Source organism: Perissodus microlepis, chromosome 6 (assembly GCF_051167445.1).
Source record: "Perissodus microlepis isolate ML-2025 ecotype Zambia chromosome 6, ASM5116744v1, whole genome shotgun sequence".
NCBI lineage: Eukaryota > Metazoa > Chordata > Actinopteri > Cichliformes > Cichlidae > Perissodus > Perissodus microlepis.
Genome location: NC_140466.1, coordinates 32,810,529 through 32,825,945, shown reverse-complemented (window position 1 = coordinate 32,825,945; position 15,417 = coordinate 32,810,529). Strand labels below are relative to the sequence as shown.

General features: G+C 40.1%; 1 protein-coding gene across 2 annotated transcripts; it reads left to right on the top strand.

The window, feature by feature from the left end:
* The first annotated feature begins 2,680 nt into the window (after nucleotides 1-2,680).
* Nucleotides 2,681-6,969, top strand: LOC146386035 (uncharacterized). 2 transcript variants are annotated; one of them, XM_084932065.1, is made up of 4 exons: nucleotides 2,681-2,786; nucleotides 3,283-3,341; nucleotides 4,676-5,964; nucleotides 6,205-6,969. In XM_084932065.1, the coding sequence occupies exons 2-3, from the start codon at nucleotides 3,290-3,292 to the stop codon at nucleotides 5,677-5,679; spliced, it is 1,056 nt and encodes a 351-aa protein (XP_084788191.1). In that variant the 5' UTR covers nucleotides 2,681-2,786; nucleotides 3,283-3,289; the 3' UTR covers nucleotides 5,680-5,964; nucleotides 6,205-6,969. The 2 variants fall into 2 exon arrangements, with proteins under 2 accessions (XP_084788191.1, XP_084788190.1); XM_084932064.1 differs by lacking the exon at nucleotides 2,681-2,786 and having other exon boundaries at nucleotides 2,828-3,341.
* Nucleotides 6,970-15,417: the final 8,448 nt, after the last annotated feature.

The window sequence follows — 15,417 nt, the reverse complement described above, 5'->3', positions numbered from 1 at the left end:
AAGAGTCTGCTCACGTTTTTAACCATCCATTAAGGAAAATTCACAAAATTTGCAACCATATTGGTAGGTGTCCAATTTTACTCACATTTTCACCTTGAACTCCTCACAAATGCTCCTGATGGCATTTTCCCCCTTCTCATCAATGATGCGTATTATCCTTTCAGTGGCAAGGTAGGTTGAATTCCATTGTGTTGCATTGGGACGAATGATCTGTAGTTCACACTTGTCCTCTACCACTTCATTAGCCAAATGAGACCGGCCAGTTTTGTTCCAAATGGCCTGGCATTTTGCAAAGGTTGCACGGGAGAGCCTCTTGTAGGTTTCATTCATGCTCTCTGCTAGGGCAGCATCAGATGTTGCCACAAGGTTTAGCAGGTGACATGCACATCGCTGATGAGGCGGGAGTTGATACTCCAAACCAGAGTCTTCATCAAGAATTGCACTTGCCTCATGGTAGTCAATATGGTCAGTCAGGTCAATAGTTTCTGGGTCTGCTTCATCTTCAGCTTCATCTGCATCATTTTGTGCCCCAAACATGTGGAAGGCCTTGACAAAGTTGGATCCACTATCAGTTGTGGTTCTTACAACTTTGCCTCTAATCTTGTATTGGCAATGGATATCATCAAGCGCACCAGCAAGCATGTCAAATGTGTGAGACCCTCTCAATCTTTTGCATGCTGGTGCTGCAGATCTTCTTTCCAGGGACTCTTCCTCTATCCAATGGCATGTGACTCCAAGGTAACTTTTCTGATGAGCTGACCAACAATCAGTAGTGGTAGCAACAAATTTGACTTTATCCAATGCTGCAACCAAAGTCATCTTCATGTGATCAGCAGCTTCACAGATTCTGGCACAGACAGTGGGTCTGGAGATGACTTTGGCTTGAGGTTGTAATGTGGTAACCAATTCTTTGAAAGATGGCTGTTCTACCACTGCAAATGGCTGTAGACCCTCACATATGAAATTGATGACAAGCTTGTCAACAGTTGCTTGTGGAACATGTTTGTTTGCAGCTCTCAACATCAGGTCTGGTAACTTGGCTTGTGTATTTGCTGAGAGCTTGTTTGGTGTGGCTGTGGTCTTTCGCTGACGAGATGTTGATGCCACAGTGATATTGTACTGCTCAATCTTCGATGGATGTTTCCTCTGTAGAGATAAATATTATCATACGTCAGGTTCATACATTACTTCATAACATCACTGTGATTAACACTAAAGGAAAACGCATTTTTAAAACATCATTCAACTAGACATGAGCTAATCTTTGATTGTTTAGCATAGTATAAAAGAGTGGTGAATTTGGTCAAATCTTGCAGATATATTGCTGTATTTATTTACAAATGTAAACCAATTTTGAACGATCATTGCAAAAAACATGAATTTCTGTATACATTCTAAGTTCTGTAATCTGTATACTATCTGTAAAAAGAGTATCGACCAATGTATCAGTATCTAAATTTTTAACTCCTTTTTATCAGTATCACCCTAAAGTTTTCAGTATTAGTCAGGTCCTAAAAATACTAAGAGAGCAAAATATGTGTATATAGCAAATCTAATTTAAGAAAAGGGATCACATACACAAAAATGCTGCCCATACAGCTAACAAATAAAAACAATCCACATTATGTTCTTTAAAAAAATATATCATATTGGGAAACATATAACCCTACTGATTAAGAGCCATGTCACTATGATAGACCTATATCAGGCAAATGATACTGATCAACTGATCCATCAATCGGGCTCTGGTACATGTCAGCTGAGAGCTGGAAGATTAATTTGAGATGCAGCTCAGCACTGTGTTCAAGTTTTTTTTTTTTGTTTTTTATAGGCCAGCTGATTGTAGGCCTGTGAGTTTTAAATGACTACAAATTTAATTTATTGTAATGACGGTGGTTATCCAAATAATAAGCTAAAACATTCCTATGAATTGTAGCTCAATTATGCATGCACACACGCACATTAGCTAGCTCCGTCTTATTTTACTATCAGGCTAACCAATGGCGGTGACAATATCTTAGCCAAACTAATAACCTTAACACACATGAAAAATAAGAAGGCAATATTGTACACGTATAGTTGTAAAACCTCTTACCTCAATGTGTTTTTTTAAGATTAGACGCTGAAGTCTTGTAAGCTGAAATGACTGTAGAGGTCAAACAAAGTTTGCACTGCATCTGGACGCTGTCTCCTTTTCTCCCTCTGTACATGAAAAATTCCTCCAGGTATGGCCACGGGCACGCGTCCTCCGTCTTTTCTACGTCGTTTTCATGGTTGACAGTGTTGTCCTCTGTCTCCATTTTGGCTTCTTTGTCTCGAAATCTTCCGTCTATAAAGTAGTTTGTACTCCACCATTTAGCACCTCTAGACACCTGTGCCTGCTGCTGCAGCGGAGTTTATTCTTTGCTTACGTCTTAAATTGGCACGTGTTAAGATATTCATTGTGTGTACTCATGTTGTACAGTGTTTAACTGGATTATGGTTACTGTGGTTTAACAGAGACAGTATATTAGTTGTCACCACAAGGAGGCACTGTTTCATTGTAAGATCACGGATGCTGCGTCATCACACCCCTAAGAAGAAAAAAGTACACCACAACGAAAATGGCACCCATGAGGAAAGTTTTGCCGCGTGTTGATGTGGAATAAAGTTCCCAAAATATTAAGGACATTTTTGACTCCATTTTTGACTCCATTTTCCTTCGAGTTGATCGCTGTCGATGCTGCAATACTCAACAGCGCGGTTGCGATTGCACGGCCTTATTGGCTGCAAAAATGCAGAGAAAGGTTTGAATATTAATTCAAATTGTGGGCGTACTCAGTAGCGACTTTTGATTTTATAAGTAGCGAAGTAGATTACATGGTGTAAGTTGTACTCAAGTATGAGTAAAATTACACACTTGAAAAATTACTCATAAAAGTACAAGTACCCAAAAAATCTACTTAATTACAGTAACGTGAGTATTTGTAATTCATTACTTCCACCCCTGACTGTAAATGACCATAAATTAACTGTAAATTACACTGCTGTGAGCTCCATTCATATAGTTATATCACGTGCACATGTGTTGACAACCGTAACCATGGCCGCTGAGGGTATATAAATGCTGCACAAGGTTCCAAACGTCTGTTTACACTTGCTCGTGGACTTGTTTCGACCTGCTCCAACCTCAGCCTGTGGAAAGCAAAGTTTTGGAAAACACTTTACTGAAAGCGGATTTAACTTGAAAGCACAACAAGTACTTCATCTGTGGATTGTTTGTACTTGTTTTTGTTTTTCAAGTTTGAAGATGGCTCGCCGTGGACCCGGACTCCCCGACTGTCACCTGGACTTCGCTGCAGGTACGTTTGAAAATTTCTTTAAATGTAAATTACTGTAATAATTTAACAAGTTCCAGTGTGAATATCAAGTTTTAACGTGATCAAATATGTGTATTCCAAGATTGTTTCCCGTAAATTGTTTGTATGCTTTCAATTTTCCGGGAGAGGTGTAGAAATTATTAACGACTGGTGTATGAATATGAAAAAAAGGTGTTACTTTGATTTGAAGGCTTCAAATTTGACACTTTTCTTTAAAATGAAATGGTTAAAAATAGCTTAATGGACTAAAATTTGTAAAATGCCCAAAAATCAGTTTCCGTGGTAACGCCATCTTCAAGATGTCATGGCGTCAGAACACGCAGGTGTAAACAGATCCAGGTCCCCTCCTAACATCCTTTTCTTCTCCAGATCAAAGGCTTTATTGACATAAACTATATTTTTTCTCTGCTGCAAAACACAAAGATAAAAAAAAATACAAATAAAATAATATCAAAAGAATATGAAAACAGTAGTAATAATGGCATTAAGACCTATCTTCTGTTACAGTAATGCTTTTAACCTTATTGGATAGCAGAGAGAGATATTGTACACAGGGATATTTACACAGGGATAGCATGTTTACCACAGATTAGATGTATCTGTCCTTATGGCAGATACAGTCCTTGTGCACATTTCTAAAAATGTGGATTCTGAGTTTCTGTTTGTTTGTTTGTTTGTTTTTCACTTGACCATCATTTTCAGACATACCTGCAGAGCTTTGTGTGTGCAATTTTTACTCTTGCCAAGGAGATTGTGTTTTTATTTTAAAAAAAAATTTTATATTTAGGACATGCGATTGGTACATGTGGTCTAAATGTTACATTATGGTTTGCATCCACATATTTAACTTATGAGCTTTTTTCAAAATGTGTGACATCGTGAATTGTAAATAAAACAGGAGAATGAGCTGCATGGTTAGTTATAAATTTACTGTAGTATATTTATATAATAAGTTACTCATGTCCGGCTATTTACAAATCAATACCTATTATCCATTACCTATTCCAACATAGTGTTTGCATAAAGGCTTACAAAGAACAAATAAAACAAATTGAATGTACACAAAATACAGTGTCATATATAGTGTCAATATAGTGTCACCTTAAAAGTACACAGAGTGAGCTGCCTTGGTGGAGGTTTGGTGGTCTTCTATTAAAAAACTTCACTTAAAGATTGAACAAGTAGAAGTGTCATTCAGTCTGACATAAAATGCTTTTCTCTCATCCTCTGCTCAAACTAACAGATGTAGGTCTGTTGCTTTAACACTGGGTGTCTATTACATTCCTAATGTTATTTTAAAAACTGTTTCCTCACAGGGCGTCTTGACTATGTGGTTGAACGCCCTGCAGAAGAAGGCCTTCCTGAAGTCATCAGGATCCTGGATGACAGTCTCCAGAGCACCACCTCTTCTGGTGAAGCTCAGGACACTGATACCCAGCGTATCAGCGAAGGTGAGTATGGTGAGTATATTCTTATCTCATCCTCCCCCTCTTCTGATGAAGAACAGGACACTGATACCCAGCGTATCAGCGAAGGTGAGTATGGTGAGTATTTTTTCCCTCTCTCACCCTCACCTTCTTCTCATGAAGCACCAGATGCTGATGACGGTGAACAGGAAGGTGAGTACCCCCCCTACCTACCTGTAGATGATGACGAGGTGAGTGAACAGACTGACAATTCATCTGACTGGAACGACTCAGAAGAGTGGGGGGATTGGCTTAGCGATGACTCGGGGTATGACACCATGGATGAGAGAGATGATTCCCCTCTCATCCGGGAGCACCCTCCAGAGCCGTTTTGGCACGATTGGCAACATCCTATTGCTCCAGGTGCTGCCCCCATCGCCATGCCGCCTTTCGGCCAGGCCAACGCCCCACTCTTCCCTCGAGTTGTTGCCCCAGTTGGTGATCCGCCAGCTGCTCCTCCCTCAGCTGCTCCCTCTGCTGCTCCTTCCTCAGCTGCTCCCTCTGCTGCTCCTTCCTCAGCTGCTCCCTCTGCTGCTCCTTCCTCAGCTGCTCCCTCTGCTGCTCCCTCTCCTGCTCCTTTCTCTGCTGCTCTCTCTGCTGCTCCTTCCTCTGCTACTCCCTCTGCTGCTCCTTCCTCAGCTGCTCTGTCATCTGCTTCCTCAGCTGATCTCTCTGCTGCTCCTTCCTCAGAAAAGAGAAGCAGAGAAGACATCTGCACCGAAGAGGTAAGTGCAAAGAGGTGCAAGGTAAGTGACCAGTTTGATGCCCCTTCAACATCCTCAGGTAGTTTTGGAGTCAGACGTTTCTGGGAGAGGCCTTTTACCCTTTCCCTTGATGACAGTGACTCTGATTAGTTTATGTTAGAACGTGTTTTTAAACTTTGCCTTTGTGTTTTTGTTTTTACAGATATAAGAACATCTGACTCGGACATGTGAAACGTATTGTTTTTTTCTTTATATGTGACATTAATATTAATATTACATTATGACTGAAAGGTAGTTTTTTAGTTGTTATTACTTCCAGTTACGTCCACGATGGAGCAAACACCCCACCCAGAAGACAGCCTTACCCCGACCAACCCGATGAGAAGGATGGATGACCAAGTGAAAAACGGGAGAGTGGTGCTGTGTTCCAACTATGTAAGTTATCACCTCACATTGACAACAAACTGTATTGAAGGCGAAATTCTTCCAATAGTTGGTATAAATCATCATCCTATGTCAGCAGCATTGTAGGTTTAGGTAGGTTTAGGTTTATTTATATTTTTCATGTGTATTCGTTGGGTTTAAAATTGCTTTTTAACAACATACTGCAGCTACCAACAATGAAAATGCTGTTTTGTGTTAAAATGACGTCTTTCTTGTGTTATTGCTTTGCAGGGAAGCTGAGAGTGGACAGAGCTGCACAGAGGACCAAAGATCCACTCTCAGCACTTCATACCTGACTGGCCACAGCACCACCCCTCCTCACCCAGGGTGAGGAGGGGTGGTGTGGTGTGAGGAGGGGTGGAAATATTACAGTTTGTGATGTTTTATACATATTTTTATTGCATCATTTAAAACTATGAGATATAAAATAAACCAATTTTCATAACATTTTCTGTGTATTTAGTTGTTTTCTTAATAAGTTATTTGGAACATCAATGCAACCTGTCAGCTTTTTATTGAGGATTTAGAAAGTTGCTGGTGGCCCGAGTGTGTACAGTGGGGTGTTGTTTTTGTCACATGGTGAAAGTGACCTCATGGGGAGCAAAAAGAACAACTGAACTATTTGGGGATTCACAGACTTTCGTAATCGCTAAAAACAATTAATAAAAATTGTTCTGTGTGAACTAAAAGCTCAAATATAAACCATCCTGACACACTGACACAAATGATCTGCTGTTTATAAGCAGGACAGTGTTTTCATGAGCCTGGGTGAAGCTAATTTGCATGAGTTTAACCTCCTGGTCAAAAACTTGCATGACTCTGTTATCACTGTAACTTTCTTCTGTTTATTTATTCATTTTTGCTAATTGTAGTAGATTAATATGTTCACCAACTGATTCTTGGCCTGAATGTTTGAATGTTTGCAGTTTCAGGTCCTACTGATCAGTTTTAAGTATTGTAGAAAGTGAGCAGCAATTAAATCGAGTTCTGGGATGAAATGGGACAAAAGGGTAATTTGAAAGCCACATTAGTTCCCTTCCCTCGTTTAACAATGTGTAAGCAAACTGCTTTAACCTGCAATTTACTGCATGTTGTTAGGCTGCATGGTACAACCACAGTCTGCTAACCACCCGTGGTGATCGAAGGTTTTGAGGTCTTGCTTGAGCTACTGATGAAGTTTTATCAAAGCTTGTTAAGTTTCCCAACCACATTTTATCCTGATGGTCCAAGGCTTACATCTTTATGCTCACAAACATACTTCTGTAATTAATCAGTGACCGATTTATTACTTTAAGTTACAGTGTGAGGGGCATTAATGAACATAAATCAGATTTAACTGGATTATGTGTTTAGGTCAAGAGACACAGACCTTCATCTTTAAGAGGCTCTTCTTGAATGTCTAATCACGATGTTTGCCATGCAAATACACTGGGCGGTTGTTTTTAACAGAATCATTTAATGATTCTGATGAAATGAAGTATTGTTTCAATGAGCTGTGGCACCATTCTTGCTTTAGCAGTGAAAGGAGTCAGGTAGGGCTCCATCAGGAAGAGGGCCCCAGAGGTCCTATGCCCCCGCCCACTTCCCTGGGGCTTGAACATCAGTGGATTTCCACTTAAGCAAAGCCTCATCAAGTTCCTGCAAACAGCTCTACACACACACTATCATGTACAGAGTGTGGATGCTGTGTCTAAGACCACGATCATTGTGTTTCTACCATCTGGTGCAAGCTTCATCTGTCTCACTGTGTTCTCCTAAAGGCCAAGACAGCAGGACAGTGAAATCAATCTCACTTATAGGTGCCAGAAATTAGTGGATATGAGATTAATGGTGGTAATCAGGTTATGCATTTGTTGTCTTCTCAGCAGGTGGGAAACATCTCTCTTTATTTGTTTATGTACATGTGTATCAGAAATCTATTTTCCTGTACAGCTCAGGTTTAAGGCACAATGTTGATCTAATCTAATGAAGATCAGTGCCTTTTTAGAGTCAGTGAAAATACTGACATTAGTGATGTTAACCCTTGACTAAGAGTTTCTTAGTCAAATGTTAATGGGAAACACATTTCCACACCACCATCTTCTAAGCTGTGATGCTACATGTGCAGCAGCAAACGTCCAATTAGTACCGATCAGAAGGTTGGAGGTTCGATCGCTGCCTGATCTGGTCTGTATCTCAAAGTATCCTTGGACACGATACTGAACCCCAAACTGCTCTTTCATGAGTCCATCAGAGTATGAATGTTAGATAGAAAGAACTTAGGTACAGAAAAGTGCTTGTATGAATGGGTGAATGAGGTGTATAAAGTACTTTGAGTGCTTGAGTAGAAAAGTGCTATTTAAGAACAAGGATGTGCAAGAATTTGCTAGACACGCTCTTCTTTTTCCAAAACTAAAAATGTTATTTCAAATTTGGCAGCCTGTGTGTCAAAGAGACTGAAGAGTAACTAAAGGGCAAAGTCCAGGAATACAGCCAAACTCAGGAGATCAGTTAGGAGCACAACTGAGCAAAGGTGATTCAAAAAAATGGAGAGAATCTCTGCCATGCAGTGCCATGCTGAGCAGACTGGTTTACAGCCACAAGAGAGACTCAGCGTTCACAGATCATAAAATCTTCAGGGAGCAAAGCTCTCAGAGAAACTATAATGCAATCCACAGATAGAATACAGTCAATAAACTCCAAGTGAAATGTTAAACAGTGCATGGATAGCTTTTTGTTCAGCTTTTTCTTCGTATCCTTTTTCCCCCTTTCTAAAGTCTCTTCAGAGGCTTTGCAATTTGTCAAACAGCAGCTGGTAAAAAGGCTTTTGCAGTGAGGCAGGGAGCCTGTTCAAACCAGATTATGCTTGATTTGATGACTGCAGAGAACTTGGGGCTGACAGCTCAGATTAGGATCGGTTCTCCCTTGAAAAGGCATTAGTGTGTTCTGTCATGGCAGGATTTCTGTTCAATGTGCAGTTAGATTGAAATCAAAGGGCACCAAAGACACCCAAACCTGAGGGATCATTACGTGACACCCAAAGCATCTGAGCAGTCTTATTCCTTCATCTGTACCAAATTACTCAGATTCACAGACGTCGTGCACAGCAGACCTGCAATACAACAATGAATAACAGGAGTTACACCTGCGTTTGACAGGTCAAAATGTCACAGGGAGCAGTTCAGTTAAGTTTCATTCCCCTCCAGAAATCACTTCATGCATAATTATCAGGAACCTTTGAGTAATGACAGCACTTAAATGAGTGTTTCCTTACCATATTCCACTTTGTCACCAAGTTTTAGGATGAGAACGTTTTTTTTCTACTTCTATTATTTTTTTTATATCGTTGTTATTATTTCTGTTGTAATTTGTGTTTGTTTTTTGTTTGTTCAGTTTTTCAGCCTTGTTGCATTTTTTTCTATTTCCGTTGTGTTTTATTCAACTTCTGTTACATTTTGCAGGATTTTGCAGCTTTTTCTATTGATGGGTGTTTTCTTCAGGGACACCATATTATCATTATCTTTAAAACTGCATTTGAAACTTAATGCTGAGTTTTTACTTTCTGCAGTTGAAGTTATCTAAAGAAACTGTGTGTGGGTGCAGCTGAAAAAACGTCTTTTGGTAAATAACACAGAAATTCTGAAATCCTCTACTGCTTATATCAAACAGAATAAAAGAAACCAAAGCTAAACTCTAAAAGATTATTTATTTCAGCTTGTTTACAGTTATCCACACCTCACAGCTTTTTATGGGTTGATAGTTTTCCTGATCCAATCTGCATACTCAGGATCACAGAGGTCCATGAAGGCAGCCGGTGCTCTGCATACAAAGTCCGGATCTCCCACAAAAGAAGAGATCAAATGTAATATTAGTGCATTCCACAGATTATCAGCCAACAGCCTTGAAGACACACTTAGCCTCTTTTAGTTTTCAGCCTAGAACGAGGAACCACCAGCAGGTTTCTGTCAGAAGACCTCAGTGACCTGCACCTTATAGATGGAAGCAAATGAAGTTTGATCTCAGCTTCATGCTCTTGTTCTGCTCGTGCTCTGATTTGAATTACATGTTCTACACACTTCACTGTATCTCACTGTCAGTTTGTCAATTTGTGACATTAATTCAGAGGAATATGGTGTAAACCAATGATTTATAAACCTAAAACAGCTCATGATCACTAACCAATGCTAACTTTGAGAAGCAATGCAGAACATATTGTGCCCTCTGTGTGGCTAATGGTGCTCTTAAGAGTTGAAGAGCAAAACAAAAGAAAAAAAAACCTCACTCACGAGTCTGCGACTGCGTGCTGACAGAGAGCGAGTGGGTTACCTCTGTGTGACTTCAAGCTGCAGAGGGTAAGGCTCTGACTGTGGTCTGCATATATGTGCCGAGCAGCAATTCAGAATACCCACCGTGCACAGTTTCTGTGAGGTTTGGCATAACTCGATGCATTGAATCATTTTCATATTATACAGACAGAATTATGCAGTAAGAACCAGCAGTTAAATATAGAAACTGTTGTTGAATACTCACTGATACACAGAGGCAAGAGAAGAGGCAGCAGACACAGTGTTCCTGCCATTCACCCTCTAACAACTGCCTTTCTGTCTGAATGGTGACCATTGTATAGTCACCAGTGTCATTATGAAGCCTTATCATGCTGCATGAAAAGCTGCAATACTCCACATATTTATGCAAAGTTACTCATCAGCAGTTTTTGCTTTTGCATTTCATAAAGTGCTGGGAGGGAAATGAAGCTGAGAAATGAAACTTTGAGTATTGTGTAAACCGTCGATTTATTATAGAAGATCTACAGTATGAACTGACCATAAATGTACTTTGGTCAAGACCTGAATCAAGTTTCATCCAAAGGCTTGTGGCTCAAATTTGAGCAGGGCCTGACAGCTTCAGTAGAAAGACGCTGAGGGTCCTGTCACTGTTGTTGATGTCTCTGTCCTGAAAGATCACAGACTGCCCTGTGATTTGTGGTGTTTCTTGTGGACTCGTAAAAGGATTTATTTATATGATATAGTCTTCACTGATGTCAGGTCTCAGGCCAGCTTGAAAGAATTGTGTTTCATCATATAATTACAGTTCCTGATAGTTGGACCAATCACAGCCAAATGAAGTGAAGCTGTTCTGGTGATGGCCCAACACCATCATCTGTACTTCAGCAAACTGTCTCTGTTCTCTGCACATAAACTAAAAATATGACTATATTATCATGAAAACGTACTAAAGGAATTGATAGTGCCCTTTGTCTCCATGTGACTATAATCTTATTAAACTATATTATTATATTATTTCAATTTCATTTTTATTTATACAGAAAACAAATCACAACAACAGTCGTCTCAAGGCGCTTTGTATTGTAAGGTAGACCATGCAAAATACATACAGAGAAAAACCCAATAACCACATGACTCTTTGTGAGCAAACACTTTGGCGACAGTGGGAAGGAAAAACTCCTTTTTAACGGAAAGAAACCTCCAGCAGAACCAGGCTCAGGGACACTATCTCTACGTAAAAGCAGGGATAGTGTCTGTCTCCTGAATCCAAACAGGAAGCTGGTTCACTAGAACAGGGCCCTGAAAACTGACGGCTCGCCCTCCCATTCTACTTTTAAATTCTCTTTTAATACAACAAGTAAGCCTGCAGTGTGAGAGTGAAGTGCTCTAATAGGGTGATATGGTACTACAAGGTCTTTAAGATCAGATGGGGCCTGATTATTTAAGACCTTGTATGTGAGGAGCAGGATTTTGAATTTGATTCTAAACCAATGAAGAGAAGTCAATATAGGAGAAATATGCTCTCTCTTTCTACTCCCTGTCAGTACTCTTGCTGCAGCATTTTGCATGAACTGAAGGCTTTTCAGGGAGTTTTTAGGACATCCTGATAATAATGAATTACAGTAGTGCAGCCTAGAAGTAATAGATATTAGAGATACTGCACAAATGGAAGAAAGCAGTCTTACATATTTGTTTAATATGTGAATTGAAGGACATATCCTGGTCTAAAATGACTCCAAGGTGTTACTGGAGGCCAAGGTAATGCCATCCAGAGTTAGAATCTGGTTAGATGCCATATTTCTAAGATTTTCAGGGCCGATTACAATTGCCTCAGTTTTAAAAGCAGGAATTAGAGGTCATCCGGGTCTTTATGGCTTTAAGACATTCATGTAGCTTAACTCATTGGTGTGTGTTATCTGGCTTAGCTAGGCTAAGCTAGAAAATTCCTAAAAATACAGTAAGTGAATACAAGAGAGTTTGCTTCGGATGAAGCAAGTGAAGATTAAACTATGAAATAAGAAGTTATCTATAAGTTTTTAATTATTTTGGCTCTCCAGATAAGCTACACAAAAACACAACCATGTGTTGGAACAGGAAGTGATAGGAAGTGAGAAAAAAGACCTTAGGACAGGTGAGATTGGTCAATGGTAGATGTTATGTATGAACCAAAATATATGGTGTGCTATACAAGCTATCGCCAGTAGCGGGCACTATGCCCAGTTATGTGTGTGTGTAACTTCTGTGTTATGTTAATAAAGAGAATAAGTGGAAATGTAAACAAGCTACCGTGTGTATCAGTCTGACTCTGTATAAGCCCTAATCAGTGTACTGACACTACAGGAGGAAATATAAGGCGAGGAATTACAAGCCTTATCCTGACGCGAGAGCATCCTGACGCGAAACATCTGCGCCTGGTTTGGGAACAGCACCAAGCAGGACAGACGAGATCTGCAAAGAGTGGTGCGCTCGGCCGAACGCATCATTCAATCAGAGCTCCCTGACCTGCTGTCCATCTACACCAAGCGGTGCAAGACCAAAGCTATGAAGATTATGATGGACCTCTCCCATCCCAACAATGGACTCTTCTCACTGTTGAGGTCTGGGAAGCGCTTCCGCTCCGTTAAGGCCAAAACAGAGAGAATGAGGAGGAGCTTCTTCCCCCAGGCTATTCGGGCCCTGAACCAGGTGTAGGACTGGACTCTCCCACACATCACATCACTATAAGACTGGACTCTCACACACATCACATCACCACATGTACTCTGGTTTTTCTTCATGCACACTTCCTATAATTTATAATGTCTTTCTGCTATTTGCACATTTTTACTGTAAATTTCTAAGTTAAATCTGTAAATTTTGTAATAACCTGTAAATTGTAAATACTGTAAAACCACTGTCATTTAATGGTCGGGCATTGCATTGCACAGCTACAAGCATTTCACCTCATGTCATACTGTGTATGGTTGTGTGTGTGACAAATAAAATTTGAATTTGATAACAATAGAGCTCTTTTTCTGAAATCATAAAAGGTAGTAAAAGTCAGCAAAACAGCAATTGTTGAAGCTGCTTCCTGTTTGAGGGAACTGGCCATTTAACCACTTTGACTGAGTGTGCTTTTAAATGACCTTTTTCAACAATAAAGCCCAGGAATGACACTGAATCAACATGAAATTCACATTTCTCATCTTTTAAATTGAGATGTTTTTTTCTAGGAGACATTTGAGAAGGACTTGACAGGTATAAAACAACTGGGAGAAGTTAAGAATATTGTTGAAATAAAGAAAATGTGGATGATGAAGTCACAAAGGATGTCATTGACTAGGGCCTGAAAGACTCCTGGTGCGTTTGCTGAAAATGCTATTTTCAAATAACCGAAACGACCCATTTGGGTTTAAAAATTATACTGATTACTGGAAGGTGAAGGAGGACCAGTAAGCGAGTCAATGAAGCAGTCATAAGGACGATGAGGTGTGAGATAAAGAGCTAAACCTCCTCTCACTTTGGTTAAGGGTAAACAGCCTATTGCCCGCAGCATCAGCTAAATTCTTTGTCATAAACACTTTGCAATGAAATTTGGGTTTGGTTTCAGCATGGCTTCGGCCCATCTCAGAGCTCACCCTCACAGCAGGATAACCATGAAAGCAAATTTTGCACAGTCTGAAGAATAAGTTCTACTTTGTTGATGAAACACTAGGAAACACTGTTTGAGGAACCCTCTGTTCTTTTCTAACTCGCTGGTGAAAACTTCAGGTGGCCTTTCTAGAGGTACAAGCTCTCTGAGCTGTGCTGCTGCCTGCTGACCATGTCCATCGTTTTATGACCACAGTATCTTATAACGGTTGTCAATCCAGCAGATTATCTTTGGCATGTGGTGGATCAGGAGATTTGCAACATGGATGCACAGCCGACAAACCTGAAGCAACTGTGTGATGCTATCATATCAATATGAAACTGTGAGGAATGTTTCCAGGTCTTTGTTGAATCTGTGCCACAAAGAATTAAGGCAGTTCTGAAGGTGAAAGAAGGTCCAAAACAGTACTGGCAAGGTGTAACTAATGAAGTGGACAGTGACTGTATTTAGTGTCTAGATGTTTTTTTCAGTATTTTATTCACTTAATAGCAGGACAGAATACCACATGACTGTGGCCTTGTGTTATACCCTCTCTGCTGCAGTGATGCTGCAGACAAACACAAACATCGTGATTAGACATTTAAGAAGAGCCTCTTAAAGATGAAGGTCTGTGTCTCTTGACCTAAACACGTAATCATGTTAAATCTGATTTATGTTCATTAATGCTCCTCACACTGTAACTTAAAATTGGTCACTGATTAATTACAGAAGTACGTTTGTGAGCATAAAGCTGTAAGCCTTGGACCATCGGGATGAAATGTGGTTGGGAAACTTAACAAGCTTTGAAAAAACTTCATCAGTAGTTCGAACAAGACCTCAAAACCTTCGATCACCACGGGTGGTTAGCAGACTGTGGTTGTACCATGCAGCCTAACAACATGCAGTAAATTGCAGGTTAAAGTAGTCTGCTTACACATTGTTAAACGTGTACTGTACTTAAAACTGATCAGTGGGACCTGAAACTACAAACATTCAGGCGAAAGTTACAGTGATAACAGAGTCATGCCAGTTTTTGACCAGGTGGTTAAACTCATGCAAATTAGCTTCACCCAGGCTCATGAAAAAATTGTCCTGCTTATAGACAGCAGATCATTTGTGTCAGTGTGTCAGGATGGTTCATATTTGTTGACACAGAACAATTTTTCTTCATTTTTTAAGGATTATAAAAGTCTGTGAATCCCCAAATTGTTCAGTTTGTCTTTTTGCTCCCTATGAGGATGAGGTCACTTTCACCATGTGAAAGGCCTAGTGGTACGGCCTGTCTACCCTTATTTGGATTACCGTAATGACGACAATATCAACGGCGCGCACAGCGTCGCTGCTTTCAGGAGCCATTGGAAGTTTTAAGGTTGCTTGGACCATTGAATACTTATGGTAAGCGAAAGGGCGTATGCTCCGTGGAAAACTCCATATCCCACAATTCATAGCACACCTCTATCGAGTGTAACAATGGCGGCTGCCACCTTGTTTTTATATTCCTCTTATTCATGTTTCTAGGTCACAAAATAAACTTTTAAGATATTTTCAGGCGAGAATGTAGATGTGTAA

What these genes read in the sequence shown, in the direction of transcription:
- LOC146386035 (XM_084932064.1), top strand. Translation starts at nt 3,104, where the DNA reads ATGCTGCACAAGGTTCCAAACGTCTGTTTACACTTGCTCGTGGACTTG. An exon ending in TCACCTGGACTTCGCTGCAG is followed by an intron (nt 3,342 to 4,675) that starts GTACGTTTGAAA and finishes GTTTCCTCACAG; the next exon opens with GGCGTCTTGACTATGTGGTT.